Below are 14,723 nucleotides of genomic sequence, written 5' to 3' on the forward strand. Positions count from 1 at the left end.
AAAAGTCTTAATCACAAGACTTCAATTAACAGATGAAATAGGATTTTCCGGGTCAAAATTAATAAGGCGTTATGTCAAAGTATGCTGTCCACATGGCAAGTGAGTAGGTAGCTGGGCATGTTAGATGTGGTGAATAGACTTTACAATTATTTGAGTCCATCCAAAGGGTAGCAACTAATTGCTAGTGTTCGTAAAATGGTAAAGAAACCAGAATAAGATGCGTCTTTGTTGGGATTTTAGCTCGAAAGACTACATTTTTTGGTCAGCTTACAGTAGTTTTGTACCACAACAGAACCAGCAGAGATAGAGAAAATGAAAGTAAACCAAAATAGAGTGGTATGATAGGAAATTAGAATTATTTTCCCCGCTGTTAATAATTGTTATAATAACCGACAAATCTTTCATTCGAACTCCTTTCTAAATCTCTATAACCTTCTCTCCTAATTCACCATTCCACTACCACTACCACTCACTTTACAGCGCTGCACTGGGGATCTATCTCGAGATATACCCTGAAGAAATATTCGGTAGTCCATCGTCTATAGACCGGAGTTTATTCCATTTTTTGTGTTAAATGTTCAGTCGTGCTACTTGTCCCAAAATATTTCAGTCCATATCTAACAGACCAAGCTATATGCCCACTACTAACTTGACTGGAGGGTAAGAAAAAAAAAGAAACACAAAAAAAAAACAACAACCCCCCCCCCCCCCCAAAAAAAAACCCAAAAAAAAACAACAAACAAACAAACAACAACTTCGACTGAACTGGGGAGCTAGTCCTCTTACCACCACCTCAATAATGAATGTAGCTGTCGGCAAACCTCGCTAGGTTAAAAAAAACAGCAACAAACAATAATAGCAAATAAAGAGTTAATTGCAGCCATTTCTCGACCCATCTGCACATAGCTTCGTCAAACAGAATAAGCTTTGGTCGCATCGTGCTTTTGGAAAACTGCATAACAACTGTGAAAAATAACATAATCTTTCTTCTCCCTTTAATACTTTGTTTTTCTTGATTTCTTTATTCATGTGCCTGTAAATCAATGATTTATCCAACATTTTCTTTCGTGTCAATGACCAAAGAGAATGTCAGAACTTAAAAACAAGCTGATAAAGATATAGTTTCTTCATATTGTTTTTCACAATAAAATCAATTTTATCGATCAAATGTTTTCATCACCGACTGGATGTAATATATAACATTAATATCACCCCCCCCCCCCCCCCCCCCCCCCCGCCGCTATCATTGTTCCTTATGTGCTAACACATTCCTCTGTTCTATCTCATATTTACAGATTATCACCATCTGTGTCCCTATTGATCCAACCACAAAGATAGTGGAGAAAGGGAATGCCTCATTGATCTTTTCTGACGTCAATGCTCAACAAAAAATTCATATAAGCCGATTGTGTAGTACGGAGGCTATATTTATCACATAGCAATAGCCTATTCTTACGTAAATAGAAAAGACATTTTGAAAGAGGTAAAATAAAATATTGTTTTCATTGTTTTCATATATTGGACAAGATCGCAATAAGTAAAAGTTTGTATTAGATTTAAGGTTTCATATGATTTAATCTTTTTTGAACAAACATTAAAAAGCAATTACAAAAATGCACGTGGAAATATCTGTAGCTTTAAATTTTGTTATTTCTTACCTCTACAATAAACTTCCGAGACGCCGAGTTGACCTGCTCGTTGCAGAATTAGAGGCAGGGCTCAAAAAGAAATTCGAAGGTCATTGGTATCCTGAAAAGCCCAACAAGGGGTCGGGTTTCAGATGCATCAAGGTCAATGGAGAAGAAATGGATCCAGTAATTGTAGAGGGTGCCACCAGTGCTGGTTTGGACATTGAAGAGATCAAGTGCTGTCTCCCAGAGGAACTGACCCTTTGGATCGATCCCTCTGAAGTTAGTTACAAACTTGGAGAAAAATGTCCTGTAAAAATTCTCTATAATGAGGTGAAAGATGAAGATGCGTCGCTAGACAAAAATGACAAGGAAGTTCAAGCAGTTAGTCATATTTTTAACCCGGACGCACAATCTTTCAATCCGGAAGCTCAATCATTTACACCAGCAGTTGCAAGTGCAGAAGCTCTTGTGTACAACACTGCCACTGACTTACAAGCTTTCTACACTTCGGACACCTCCCAGTCATTCCAGCCCATTGACTCTGTCTCCTCATCTCTTTCCAATCTCAGTCTCTCCCCTTCATCTCCTGTACCTCCTCCTGGAACTTGGAGTACGGCTACATCGCCTTCGTCCACACTCTTCAACTCTGCTGCGTCACCAACGGCGCCTGTATCACCAGCGACAGGCTATCTAAACCCAAGACCAGGTGCCACTCCAGCACCCCAATTTACAGCGGCCACTTTCGCTCAGACCAAATTTGGATCTACAAAATTGAAAACTAATGCTAAACGACCAAACCGGTTGTCCCCAACAGAATTTGGAAACTTCTTCCGTCAGCAACAAAGAACATACACTGGTCCACCAAGACCCAGATCTCTGTCACCTCGTGACCCAAGAGTTGAATTTTTGCTCGATCAACAGCAACGATATATACACCAGCAACAGCAGCATCAACAAAGACAAATATCACCATCCATGCCATATCCTCCAGGCTACCAAATACAACAGTCGCAACCAATCCCACATTCAGGAATGATTCCAGACTTTGTACGTCAACATTCAGCAGGAATCTCATCCAGTCATTCCTCCCCCCACCTTTCCCCACACCTATCACCTCAAGGAGCCGGCACACCGTTCCAGGATCTCATTCACCAACGTAACTCAATGAATCCAAGCCATCTTCACCACCACCACCACCACTCTCAAAGCGCTCTTTCGTCACCAACATCAAACGGTGGTATTGTGGGCGGATTACCCAGACCAACCTCCTTGACAAACCTTGGACGGGCTCAAAACCAACACCAACAGCCGCTTTTTAACCGCCATACACCAGGTTTCAACAGCAACCTATACTCGCCAACAGCTTCAGGTGTTCCCGCTTCTTCTCCCATCTCCCAGCATGGCTCAATGTCTCAGTTACAGACAATGTCTCCGGATGCCCCCAAATCTTTCGTGGATAGTCTCAACGCTGGCCACGTAAACTACTCTAACAGTCTCCAGCATCTTCTTATGGCGAACTAGTTGGCTAGTCTTCCACACAGACTAAGGTCAAGGTTACGATAACACATGCGATCATTCATCGTTTATCAGACAAAACTATTTTCTAATGAATCACTTTATTTATTAACAAACATACCTTTTTTTTCAAAACGCCAAGAACAGTCTTTATTTTTTTCAAAAAGCCATACCACATGTGGTTTATAATTTTCTTTGTCATCCAGAAATTGTTTGTTCTGGATATTATTTTCATTTATCACAACAAGCCAATGAATGTTATATTTGAATTGCAAATGCCATTCAAGACGCCCGACAAAGGAATATTCATTTCCTTACGACCAGCAATGTTATTTTGTTATAAATTTTATGTTATTATGGTTTTATGAATTGTTGGAATTTTTTTCACGATTGTATTATTCATCTTCAAATGTGATATATAATTCCTTATTTTTTTACATTTCTAAAGGGGAAAATGATTTCACAATGTTTTAATGTTAATTTTATTATCATTTGTTTTTATGATTATTCGTACATCTTTTAAAAGCTGCCAAGAAGAGAGCACAGAAATATTGAATCAAATAATATGAAAGATATGAAAGGATAGAAACATTTTTTGTGTGCAGAATATGGTACTTGTCATTTCCCAATTGTGTTTCATTAATCCTGTTCTCTTGAAAATTCGGTTGGATGATTGAAGAAAAAGGGTATTGGAGATTTTGAAAAAATAACTAACGGGGAAAATATCAAAGGAAGAAGAGAATGAAAGGAACAAAGAAAGAAGAAAAAGATTGATAGATAGAAAGGAGAATAAGAGGAAGGCACATGCGAAGGATAAGGGGATACGTGTTGAGCAGTGATATTCATGATGATGTTGATAATGATGACGATGACATATTGACGATGATGATGATGATGATGATGATGATGGTGATGATGATGATGATGATGATGATGATGATGATGATGATGATGATGATGATGATAATAATAATGATGAGGATTGTAATGATGATGGCTGTGATTATGTATGTGAATAGCTTTGTCATATTCTAAACAAGTGTTTTTATAAAGAAAGATTAATCTTATCCTTTTTTCTTTTCCTTTTGTTCTTATGAAAAATAAGTACATAAAATAAAAACAAAGAAAACAAAATGTTTGATTAAATTCTTGATATAATGAATAATATTTCACGAAAAGCTACTAGGCCAAAGTAATACAATTTATATAAAGCGGAAATTGAATGTCATGTTTAAGTATTTATTGTTATCTTATACTCACGCTATTTGTGAATCAATGTGCAAAACTTTTTTTTCCTTTTTCAATTTAGATTTCTGTCTCCTTACTCCACATAAAACATTGTTAGATTGTTAGTTTACTGTCCTCTTTAATGAAAATGTCACTGTTTGAAGCTCGAAGAAATAAATAGCAATTGCCAAATGGAATTATGCGTCAATTTAACTAGCGAAGACGGAAAATATGGACGTTTCGGATTTCCCATTTGTTATCAAAACACGACGAGGAAACTCTAAAGACGACGAGTGAGAGATGTGCAATGGCGTTGTTAAGGTGATGATTCATTCATGACGGCTGTACTCTTAAATACATAGAAAAATATTTCATGCAAATATCTTAATCTATTTTTTTCTGAATGAAACCGAGCCATCACGATACGATAATTTTAATTTAAAATGAAACTAAACTACTAGTTTCTTCTTATGTTATAACTAGGATGGCATATCTTCGGCTTGATACCGTGTTTTGAGTTAAGTCACATATGTAAGCATTTAATAGTTTTGTGGATATTTATGTATTTATTTGGACTCTGTATTGTATTGGTGGGAATATGGGTGTGAAGATCAATTGTTTGAACGGTTGACAATCAGGAGACAGGTTCAGGGTTCGATCCTATGTTTATAAAACAATGTTGTGGAACATAATCTGACACTTTCACTTTCGGCAAAAAGATGGATTAAAAAGGAAATATCTGAATCTGATTGAATTCATTGAAGATACCAATAAATATGCGCGCAGCGTTAAAATTTGAGCTTCAAATCGTTCCCAACTTACAATGCGCAAAACGATAATACACAACGCATAAACAGTTTATTTGGTCAATTGATTTGCCTTTGTTATTTTGCTAATCACATGAGAAGACTTAGCACAACTAGGTGTTAATTGAAACTATCTAAATTTGATGTGACAGAATGCACGGCGGAACAATTTTCTGGTTATTTTTATCATAGCAATGAAATTCATTTTAGAAAAAAAAATGTGTTCAGCTATCTATATTGAATTGTACGTTGACCAATCCTCAAGAATTTCAAAAAACATTGTAATTTCCGGCAATGAATTTTAACTTAAATTAAACAACAACAATACTAATAATAATAATAATAATAATAATAATAATAATAATAATAATAATAATAATAATAATAATAATAATAATAATAATAAATCTTTATTGTCCATAAAGATGGTAATTTCTCATTTAGTTACATTGTTATAACGTTATATGATAACTATAACATTGAACAGATATTTCACTCCTTCCATTCTCTCTCTCTCTCTCTCTCTCTCTCTCTCTCTCTCTCTCTCTCTCTCTCTCTCTCTCTCTCTCTCTCTCTCTCTCTCTCTCTCTCTCTCTCTCTCTTCCTCTATTTCTGCCAGCGATAACATTGATTAAACTGTAAATGTCTGAAAATTGTGCAAGGGTTCTGATAAAACATTTTTTTTATCATTTTGGTCATGATGGATTGAAATTATCATCATACGATTTGAGACCTGAGACGGTTTAATACTACTGAAATCGTCGGCGTCATCAATTTATCAGTATAAGAGGAAACAGTTTTTCAGTCAAAGTGAAAGAGGTATTATAGCATTTTAGGACACAGCGTTGGGGATGTGGCTCACTCTGGTTTTCATCCAAACAAATAACAACACTAGGACGCGGTACACACATGATGGTAAAAATATACTATATTATTATAGTTAATATTATGAACAGCTGGGCATTATCGCAACATATGGCACCACATTATCGTGATACAGTGTTATATTCAATTAAATCATAAGATACTGTATTTTGTTTAGCGCAGCATATTTTCCAAAAATAGATTTGACATGTTTTTAATGCGGTTAACTTTTATTATATCGTTTTTTTTTTCAGTTGTTATTGTAAGAGATATAATTAATGTTGGATTAAGCGCATCTGTCACCTCATTGACGGTACTTTGCCTGATAAGAATTTTGAATAAATTGAAACCCACATATCTAAATATATAACGAACATTACAAAAACCATTTAGCAATATCCATCGATGTCTTTACCGACACAGATAGATTTTTATCAAGCTTTTAAAATGCTCATTCAATAGTTATTCTATTATTATTTCTAAAAGTCACTTCTTTTCTCATTCACGACCAATGAACCAATAGGGTTGGTTTACCTCATTATGAAGAAAGGGCTAGGCTTACAATATCAACTGTGCAAAAGGGTTTAGATAGAATTATAGAAATACCAGTAAATCTATACCACATGAAGTCGAGTAGAATACAAGCTAGACTGCTGGGGTAACAGGGAATAAGATTATAATATTCCTCCATCTTATGTAGTTCACAGTCATCTTTACTTTGTTTTACCCAATTTGCTTATTGAACAACGTATATGCTGGTATCACTGTATATCGCTGTTGTACTTGCTAGCCATAGGGAAGATTGATTTCACCATACTCCCTATCTAACAATTTACAAGCTGTCAATAGCAAGTTAATGATAACCTGCGCCGAACCTAAACGATCGACCCAACGACTAGACAGAAAACCAGGATCTGTTCTCAGAAGTCGCCACATGACGTCCGGTGCGCGAGATAGCGCAAAGTCTATCGCGCACCGGACGTCATGTGACGACGTCTGGGAACAGATCCTGGTTTTCTTCCGCGTCGTTGGTCGATCGTTTAGGTTCGGGGGGAACGTTATCGTTAACTTGCTAATATTACAATGCTTTCGTGTGCTAGTTATTATCATACTTTTTTTTTTATTATTTGGCTATCGAGAACTGGTGGATATTTAATTGAATCGTATATTACTATCGATATGTTTTATAATGAATCGATCTGATTTCTAAATATATTCTATTGTTTAAGCCCACCAATCTCTGCGATATACATTGTTATGTTGTTATTATGTTATTATAATCTATGTATACTATTATTCTACTTGTAACGAATAATTTGTACTAAATCACTTTGATTTCTATATCATGACAACTGACAACATATTTTTGAAGTATGATATATTTAGTTTTAGTCTATCTTGTTTGAAATTTGTTTGTTAAAATGTCTTCCTATGTCTTTTACTTCAACACCAAGAATTGTCAATAATCTTATAATCTGCATTGTTGTGGTTTTTGTTGTTATTTAAAATGATTATAATTATCGTTACCAGCACCACCATCACCACCACCACCACCATCACCACTATCATCATCATCATCATCATCATCATCATCATCATCATCATCATCATCATAATCTTCATCATCATCATCATCATCATTCTCATCATCATCATTATCATCGTCATCAACATCATTATTTGCATAAATATTATTGTCACTCATTATTAACATTAACAATGGCAATATTATTCCATTTGCTATGAACGGCATCCTGTGATTTCCTGGAATAAAAATGATAATAAGAATGTCCTAGAAATGAAGATAACGCCCCCTCCGCGCGACCTTGCTTTCGGTAGATATAATTTAGGACGACAGTTCTCATACGCCCAGATCCGACGTGTTCTTATTTGCATACATACATTCCTATATACATGTAATCATGCACTCACTCACACACGCACGCGCACCCGACACACATACAAAAGGCTTTATAATTGGCTTAGGTATGTTTTACTTTTTATTTTAATAATATAAGATTTGTCTTTAAGCTAGGTATATTATTTTGTGCTTATAATGCATTACAACAAGCCAAAATTAGAGAACCTGTTATCAAGTGCATTCCCTCTATAGTTGATAAGTTAAATTTGCCGGGGGCGGGGGGTGGTGAAGGGCTGAATTATGTCTTTGTATGTTTATGATTGAGAGAGATAGATAGAGAGAGAGAGAGAGAGAGAGAGAGAGAGAGGAAGCGAGAGAGTATATATATATATATATATATATATATATATATATATATATATATATATATATATACGCCCTGGACTAGTTTTGTTTTGGTAAACAGCTTAATTTCATTCTGATAATGTTAATGATATACGTCGATGTATTGACAAGACCATGAACAAATCGACGTCACAATAATAAATAATGATATTAGATTTAGTGTTATTATAACACGCGTGGGTGGGTGTTGGGTAGAGATAATAGAAAACCAAATTATGAATTATATTATTGCTTTATTATGCGTGTGAGTGAGAGCTTGTTATTAATGTTTATTCAGATTGTCTGTGAATAGACAGATACAAAAGCTCCCACCCACTCAAAATAATTTTGTTAAAAATAAATTTTAAAAACCCAAAGAAAATACAAACAAAAAAACAAAAACCCTGGACGGGCTCTGGTGGTGTTATTGCTTTGTGATGATGCCACTGCTACTGCTGCTGCTGCTGCTGCTGATGTTGATGATGGTGGTTGTGATGATGGTGGTGGTGGTGGTCGCCGTCTTAGTGTTGGTGATTGTTATGGTAGATTAGCAGATGATGGCGAATGCGGTGGCGGTGGGGGCGGCATTTGTGTTGTGAAAGGCTTCATTTTGCTAACAGGTCAGCGATACGAACGAACGGATCGATAGGGAAGTATTTTTAAGGATGGTGGTGGTGTTCACAACAACACCTGCAATATAACGATTCACGGCGAGCAACTTACCAACGTAGAAAGTTTTAAATACCTAGGTTCAATAGTGACAACAGATGGAAGATGTAACCGAGACATACGAGCAAGAATAACTCAAGCCAAACAGGCCTTCATGGACCTGGGAAACATTTTGAAAAACAAACAGATGTCGTTCGGGATTAGATTCCGAGTCTTGAAGTGCTACGTGTGGCCAATCTTGTTATACGGATGCGAAAGCTGGACTACAAATGCAGAAACACAAAAGAACATTGAAGCTTTTGAAATGTGGTGCTTGAGAAGGATGCAGAGAATATCGTATACTGCACACAAAACGAACGAAGAAGTGCTAAAACAAACATACCAACAAAGGAAACTAATGCCCTTAATAGTGGATCGACAACTATCCTTTTTCGGACACATAGTAAGGAAAGATAAGAATGAATACCTGGCAAGTTGTGGAAAAATACCTGGTAAACGCGCCCGGGGGAAACAAAGAAAAACACTCATAGACCAACTGAAGGGCTTCACCAGCCTAACAATCCAAGAGCTGTTTGAAAAGGCAAGAGACAGGGAGGAATGGAGAGAGATAATTCATGCAGTATCCGAAGCCTGGACCAGGCATGGAACCTAGAAGAAGAAGGTGGTGTTCATGCGAGAATAATATAACAAGAATTGGTGTGGGCGGAAGATTTTATATCATTACATTTTCATAGCTGATGGTGGTTCAAGATAATATCATTGTTGCTATTGTTTATTCTTCTTATCAAATTATTGAGGGGGCGAGTGCGTTCGTGCATGTGTGTGTGTGTGTGTGTGTGTGTGTGTGTGCGTGTGTACATGCGTGTGTTTGTGTATGCATGTATGTGTTTTTCAACCGTTATTGATGACCTTTTTTTCCGTATGTATGTCTAAAAGTGTCTGATCGAGAGAATGTTCTTTTTAGTGTGTGTGTGTGGGGGGGGGGGGGGGGGGGGGGCGGGGCGGTTGAGTGATGAAGGTATTGATTTTATGTGGGCCTGATGCCTCAGTTGGTTGAGCACTTGCTTCACAAACAAAGAGACCGGTATCGATCCCAGGTGCAGTCGATTTTTTTTTCTGACCCCCTGGATCTGTTAAATTTGGCGGAAAGTACTTTGCGATAGACTAGCGTCCTATCCAGAGGGTAACAAGCTATTGTCCGTTTCACGCTATAGAAACCGGGATAAAATCAGGCTCCATGATTATCATGGCTCTAAAAGGACTACAATTGATGTTATACTTTTTGAGTAAAATAATTCCGAGTTCTACTCTTCAGATGGATCGTACCGACAAACAAAACTGTGTAACCTTCGGTCTGCTTGAAAAAAAATGTAGTGATAACTTATCCCCAAACTGGCGGTCTAAAAACAATACAATAGAGCTGGTGACGTCAACTTCACTATTATTATATATAGTATTATATTAGTATTATGTGCTTGGCTGAGAAGCTCACAACGGACTAACACACAAAACTCTGTGTAACCTTGAACATTTATAGCCGGGTTAATACAGTTTGGAGAGAATTGCTCATAACCGCGGATGGCAAAAAGCAATAACAAAGACCCGAGTGACGTCAACTTCATACTATCTATAGAGATAAAGAGAATGAGTTATGAATAGTAAGGATTGAACATTCATTTTGCAAAGTATGCCTTATCATTTCTTTAAAGGACACTTCGTGTTATTTCCCGTTCCAGAAAAGACAATATTGATCGAATAAAAACAAAAAACAACAGCCACATAAGACAAGAATGACAAACAAGAAATTAGAAAGATATATTTTAAAAAAGCGGGGGGGGGGGGGGGGGGGGGGAGGGCAGGGGGAGGGATGTAAACGGACAGGTTGATTGGTAAGGATATATTTTAAGTAAGGATGTGTGGTGAGTAAATCAAGTGAGAGAACGTTCAGATATTCCAACCATAATGAGATGTTGGATATTACTCGGTTGTAAATGTCATTTATTATCAATCTCCAGTAAATGTAAATCGCCAGTGATTGTAACATTATTGTTATTATTATTCTGTAGGCGTAAGACGTGTGTGGGCGTAGAGGGTCATGACCTTTCGTTATCCCGTTGACTCCCGTACTGGAAAGATTCGTATTTTTATTTAAATATAATTAGCCAGAAAATTCGTCCTTCGCATATCTATCGATTTAAATGACCCACAACTTGGCAACAAAAAACAAAAAACAAAAAAAAAAACAAAAACAAACCCTCTCAAATCTGGGCCTCGTAGGGTCCCAAGTCAGAGAGTTTTTTTCTTTTTTTTTTTTTTCCAAGATAATGGTCATTTAAATCGATAGATATTTGAAGGTCGAATTTTGTGGCCATTTTAAAAAATACGTGTCTTTCCAGAATACGGCAGTTAATTGGTTAAGGATGACAGTTAACTATAATGTATTGTGGGTTGAATGTGTAGAAGAGTAGGATTCGATCTTGGTGTAACTAATGGCCGGAAGAGAGAAAGGTGAAGGTTGTGATATTTATTTTAGAATACGGAGGAACAAGGAGAAGATTGAGAAGGAAGAGGAGGATATGGAGGAGAAAACGGAGAAGATGGAAGAGAAGAAGAAGTAGTGGTAATAATAATAATCATGATGATGTTGATATGATATGATAAGGTTGATTATGATAATTATGATGATGGAAAGAAGAAGAAGAAGAAGAAGAAGAAGAAGAAGAAGAAGAAGAAGAAGAAGAAGAAGAAGAAGAAGAAGAAGAAGAAGAAAAAAAAAAAAAAAAAAAAAAAAAAAAAAAAAAGAAGAAATGGAGGAGGAAGAGGAGGGGGAGGAGGAGAAGGATAATGAAGGGATTAAAATAAATGGAAACTGAATGATAATACTTCCTTCGAATGGTTTTCTTTTCTAAATTTGAAGTTAACCATCTATTCTATATATCTAGATAGATGTATACGTTTGTCTCATGATATCAATGAAATTTATGACGTTTTTTCAACCACAGTTAAATAAAGGTAAATAAAATACCATGACAGATCTGTATTGACAATTCTATGTAGTGTGTAAAAACTGTACCATATCGCATTTGCTAGTTTCTCTAAAGCATGTTTAATTATAATATAATAATATCTGTATATAACACTGCTGATAAGGTGGGGTTTTTTTGGTTTGATTAATACTTTAATGTAATGATTTCAGTTTGTTTGTTTTTTGGTTCATTTACATTCTTTTTTTTTTTTTTGTAATTTGGTAAAACTTTGTTGTTGTTCTTGTTGAGCTTATTAATAATATTCTGGCATATTTTTAAAAAAAAACATTTTTATTATTTTGGTTGTTAAAATTATACATACCTGTCAAACCTTGATCCAAACATTTTCCCCATTCATACATTGTTATTAGAATAATGATATTTTATATTTCTCCCACGGCTTTAAGTCATATTAAATGCGTTATTATCATCATCATCATTATATTTATCAGACGACCCTTTCCATCCATCAAGTTTTAAACTTCATTTGGAAACAGAGAATAATGTAAGTTAAATTTGAAAGTGCGGAAGTATCTCACAACGCCATGTCATGTGTGATTTGAATTCCATCTATTTTTGTACATTTATAATACTGCGTGTTTGATGATGTTATCGCTTATTGACATTGGATTTTTTGAAATGAAGATTATTTTTTCGAAATCTTATTTCTTACATCAATTTTATAACAAATACATTTTCACATGACTGTCTGTGATTTATCTTATGTCTCACTGTGGTGGTATCATTGATAAAAACAATAATGGGAAAATATTTCTTTTGGAACTACTCCAAGGGAGGACTGGAATAACCCAGGCGTCAGCCGCAGGACAGCGCCGTAAAGTGAGCTCAGGCTAGGTGACTTGCTCAAGGCCCCAGGGCGTGGCGGATAATAGAACTCGGTACCTTTCGGGCACTAAGCAAAAACCATACCGCTGAACCACACTATCCCATAACAGTGATACATGTAAATGTTGCTGCTCGAAGCTCGAGGAAATAAATAACAGTGTGAAATTGAATGTAAGCTTCAATTTAATTTTTAAAAAGCAGATCAAATGAACATTTCGGGTTTCTCCTTTATTAACAAAACAGGATGAATGAGACACAATAGATGATAATGTGGTAGTAGCGTTGTCAAGAAATTGAAGCTTACCTTCAATTTCACATTGTTATTCATAACAGAAACATTCTACACTTATACACTTGGTGGAACTGATCTTACCCCTATGGACCCAAAGGTTAATTTTTATTGTCCTCTATCCATCCATCTGTACCTGCTGTCACCTTCCATGTTGCTATAATATTATGTTCTTGTTATAGGATGATTTTAGACTGTATATTATTTTATTTTTACCCTGGTACTCGCTGTCTGGGATCGTTTGCTAAGAGAGAAACAATCATTGAATTTTTCTTTTTCTTTCGTGGGTTTGAAAATGGTAGGTTTCTCTCGTATTAATCGCGTGTTTGTTACATAGCATTGTTTGTCTTTTGTATAGTTTGTCTACAATTTGAGAGTTTTCCTATTGGCGAATGTCGTATGGCTGTGTCTATATCTGACATGAGTGGTCACAGACTATACAAATAGCAGACTGTTAATGATATCGATTTCTGTTCTCTGAATGAGTCACTGTTTTCTTGCTTTTGTGTGGTTAGGTATACTCTATAATATCTTGAATCTTATGATGATTATCCAACCATTGTCCTTGCGCTGGAATTAGCTAAGTTATGTTTCAAATAATGGTTGACTCCAAACCAACAATAACCATCAAAGATTGAAACAAAAAATAACTTTATAAATTTGTAAAATTATATGTTTAAATGTTCTGTTTCTATTTTTTTTTCAAACAGTCGTTCTAGTTATTGTACACAAGTTGTTGTTGCTGATTATGTGTTGTTGTTGGGATTTTTTTTCTTGTTGGTTTTTATCTTATTTTTTTTCTCTCTTCCATTTGTAAATCTATGTAGGATTATGAACCATTTTCTGTCATGTGATGTGATTTCAAATTTTTTGATGCATGAAATAAATCGCTTGGAAGGTCTCGTGGGTATTTTACAAAGGTGGCTTTTTATATATTTGTAAGCTTTCGGTGCGGGACTTTTCAGTTGAAGTTATTTTTTTTCCAATAAACAACAAATAAATATTTATCAGTCACGCAATGTTTACGCCTTTTCATATTTTTTCCTCTTCACCGACAAAAATTTTACCGTGTCAGTTCTAATAATGTTGTTATTTGTTGTTTGTTTGTTGTTTTTTTTGGCAAGAATATGTTTTTTTTTAAAATACGTTTATATTTTTTGTTTTGTTTCCATAAGAAAGATACATAAACTCAATAAGAGATGTGATGCTCTCTGATAAAACAATAACAATGACTCCGCTGCCTTAAGCAGCTTATGTTAAAATTGACAAACAGGTGGTAAAATTATCGACAAATTGTTATCAGTGACCACTACAACCGATGATATGGTGATATTTTGAGAGTCCATTTTACTGCACTCAATTGATGATTAAATAAAACAGCAACTGCAGCCCCCCCCCCCCCCCGCCCCACTTTTTTTTGGTTTAAATTTCAAAATATCGATCGATAGAAATGACCTTGTTCTTAGAGGAAAACAAGAACCTCTCAAACTCGGGTCTTTGAAAGTACCAGCTGTGAAAAATTTTGCCAAGACGAGGGTCATTTTGATCGATCGATATTTGAAGGACGAGTTTTTTTGTTGTTGTTTTTTCAATTTTATATTTTAA

At 35.6% G+C, this 14,723-nt stretch overlaps 1 protein-coding gene and 1 long non-coding RNA gene across 3 annotated transcripts in view; both read left to right on the plus strand.

Moving 5' to 3' along the window:
- Positions 1-3,914, plus strand: part of LOC144973186 (uncharacterized) — a 19,516-nt gene extending 15,602 nt beyond the window's left edge. For both annotated transcript variants that reach the window (XM_078915329.1, XM_078915330.1), the window contains exon 2: positions 1,296-3,914. In XM_078915329.1, coding sequence (XP_078771455.1) covers positions 1,614-3,152 — 1,539 coding nt within the window. In that variant the 5' untranslated portion in view covers positions 1,296-1,613 and the 3' untranslated portion in view covers positions 3,153-3,914. The remainder of the gene's footprint in view (positions 1-1,295) is intronic.
- A 1,778-nt stretch (positions 3,915-5,692) lies between these two features.
- LOC144973187 (uncharacterized) lies at positions 5,693-14,137 on the plus strand. The gene is made up of 2 exons (XR_013645512.1): positions 5,693-8,959; positions 9,619-14,137. It is a non-coding gene; the product is annotated as an uncharacterized LOC144973187 (long non-coding RNA).
- Positions 14,138-14,723: the final 586 nt, after the last annotated feature.

This window comes from Berghia stephanieae, chromosome 5 (genome assembly GCF_034508935.2).
Source record: "Berghia stephanieae isolate SIO BIC M18660-M18661 chromosome 5, UCSD_Bste_1.3, whole genome shotgun sequence".
Lineage (NCBI taxonomy): Eukaryota > Metazoa > Mollusca > Gastropoda > Nudibranchia > Aeolidiidae > Berghia > Berghia stephanieae.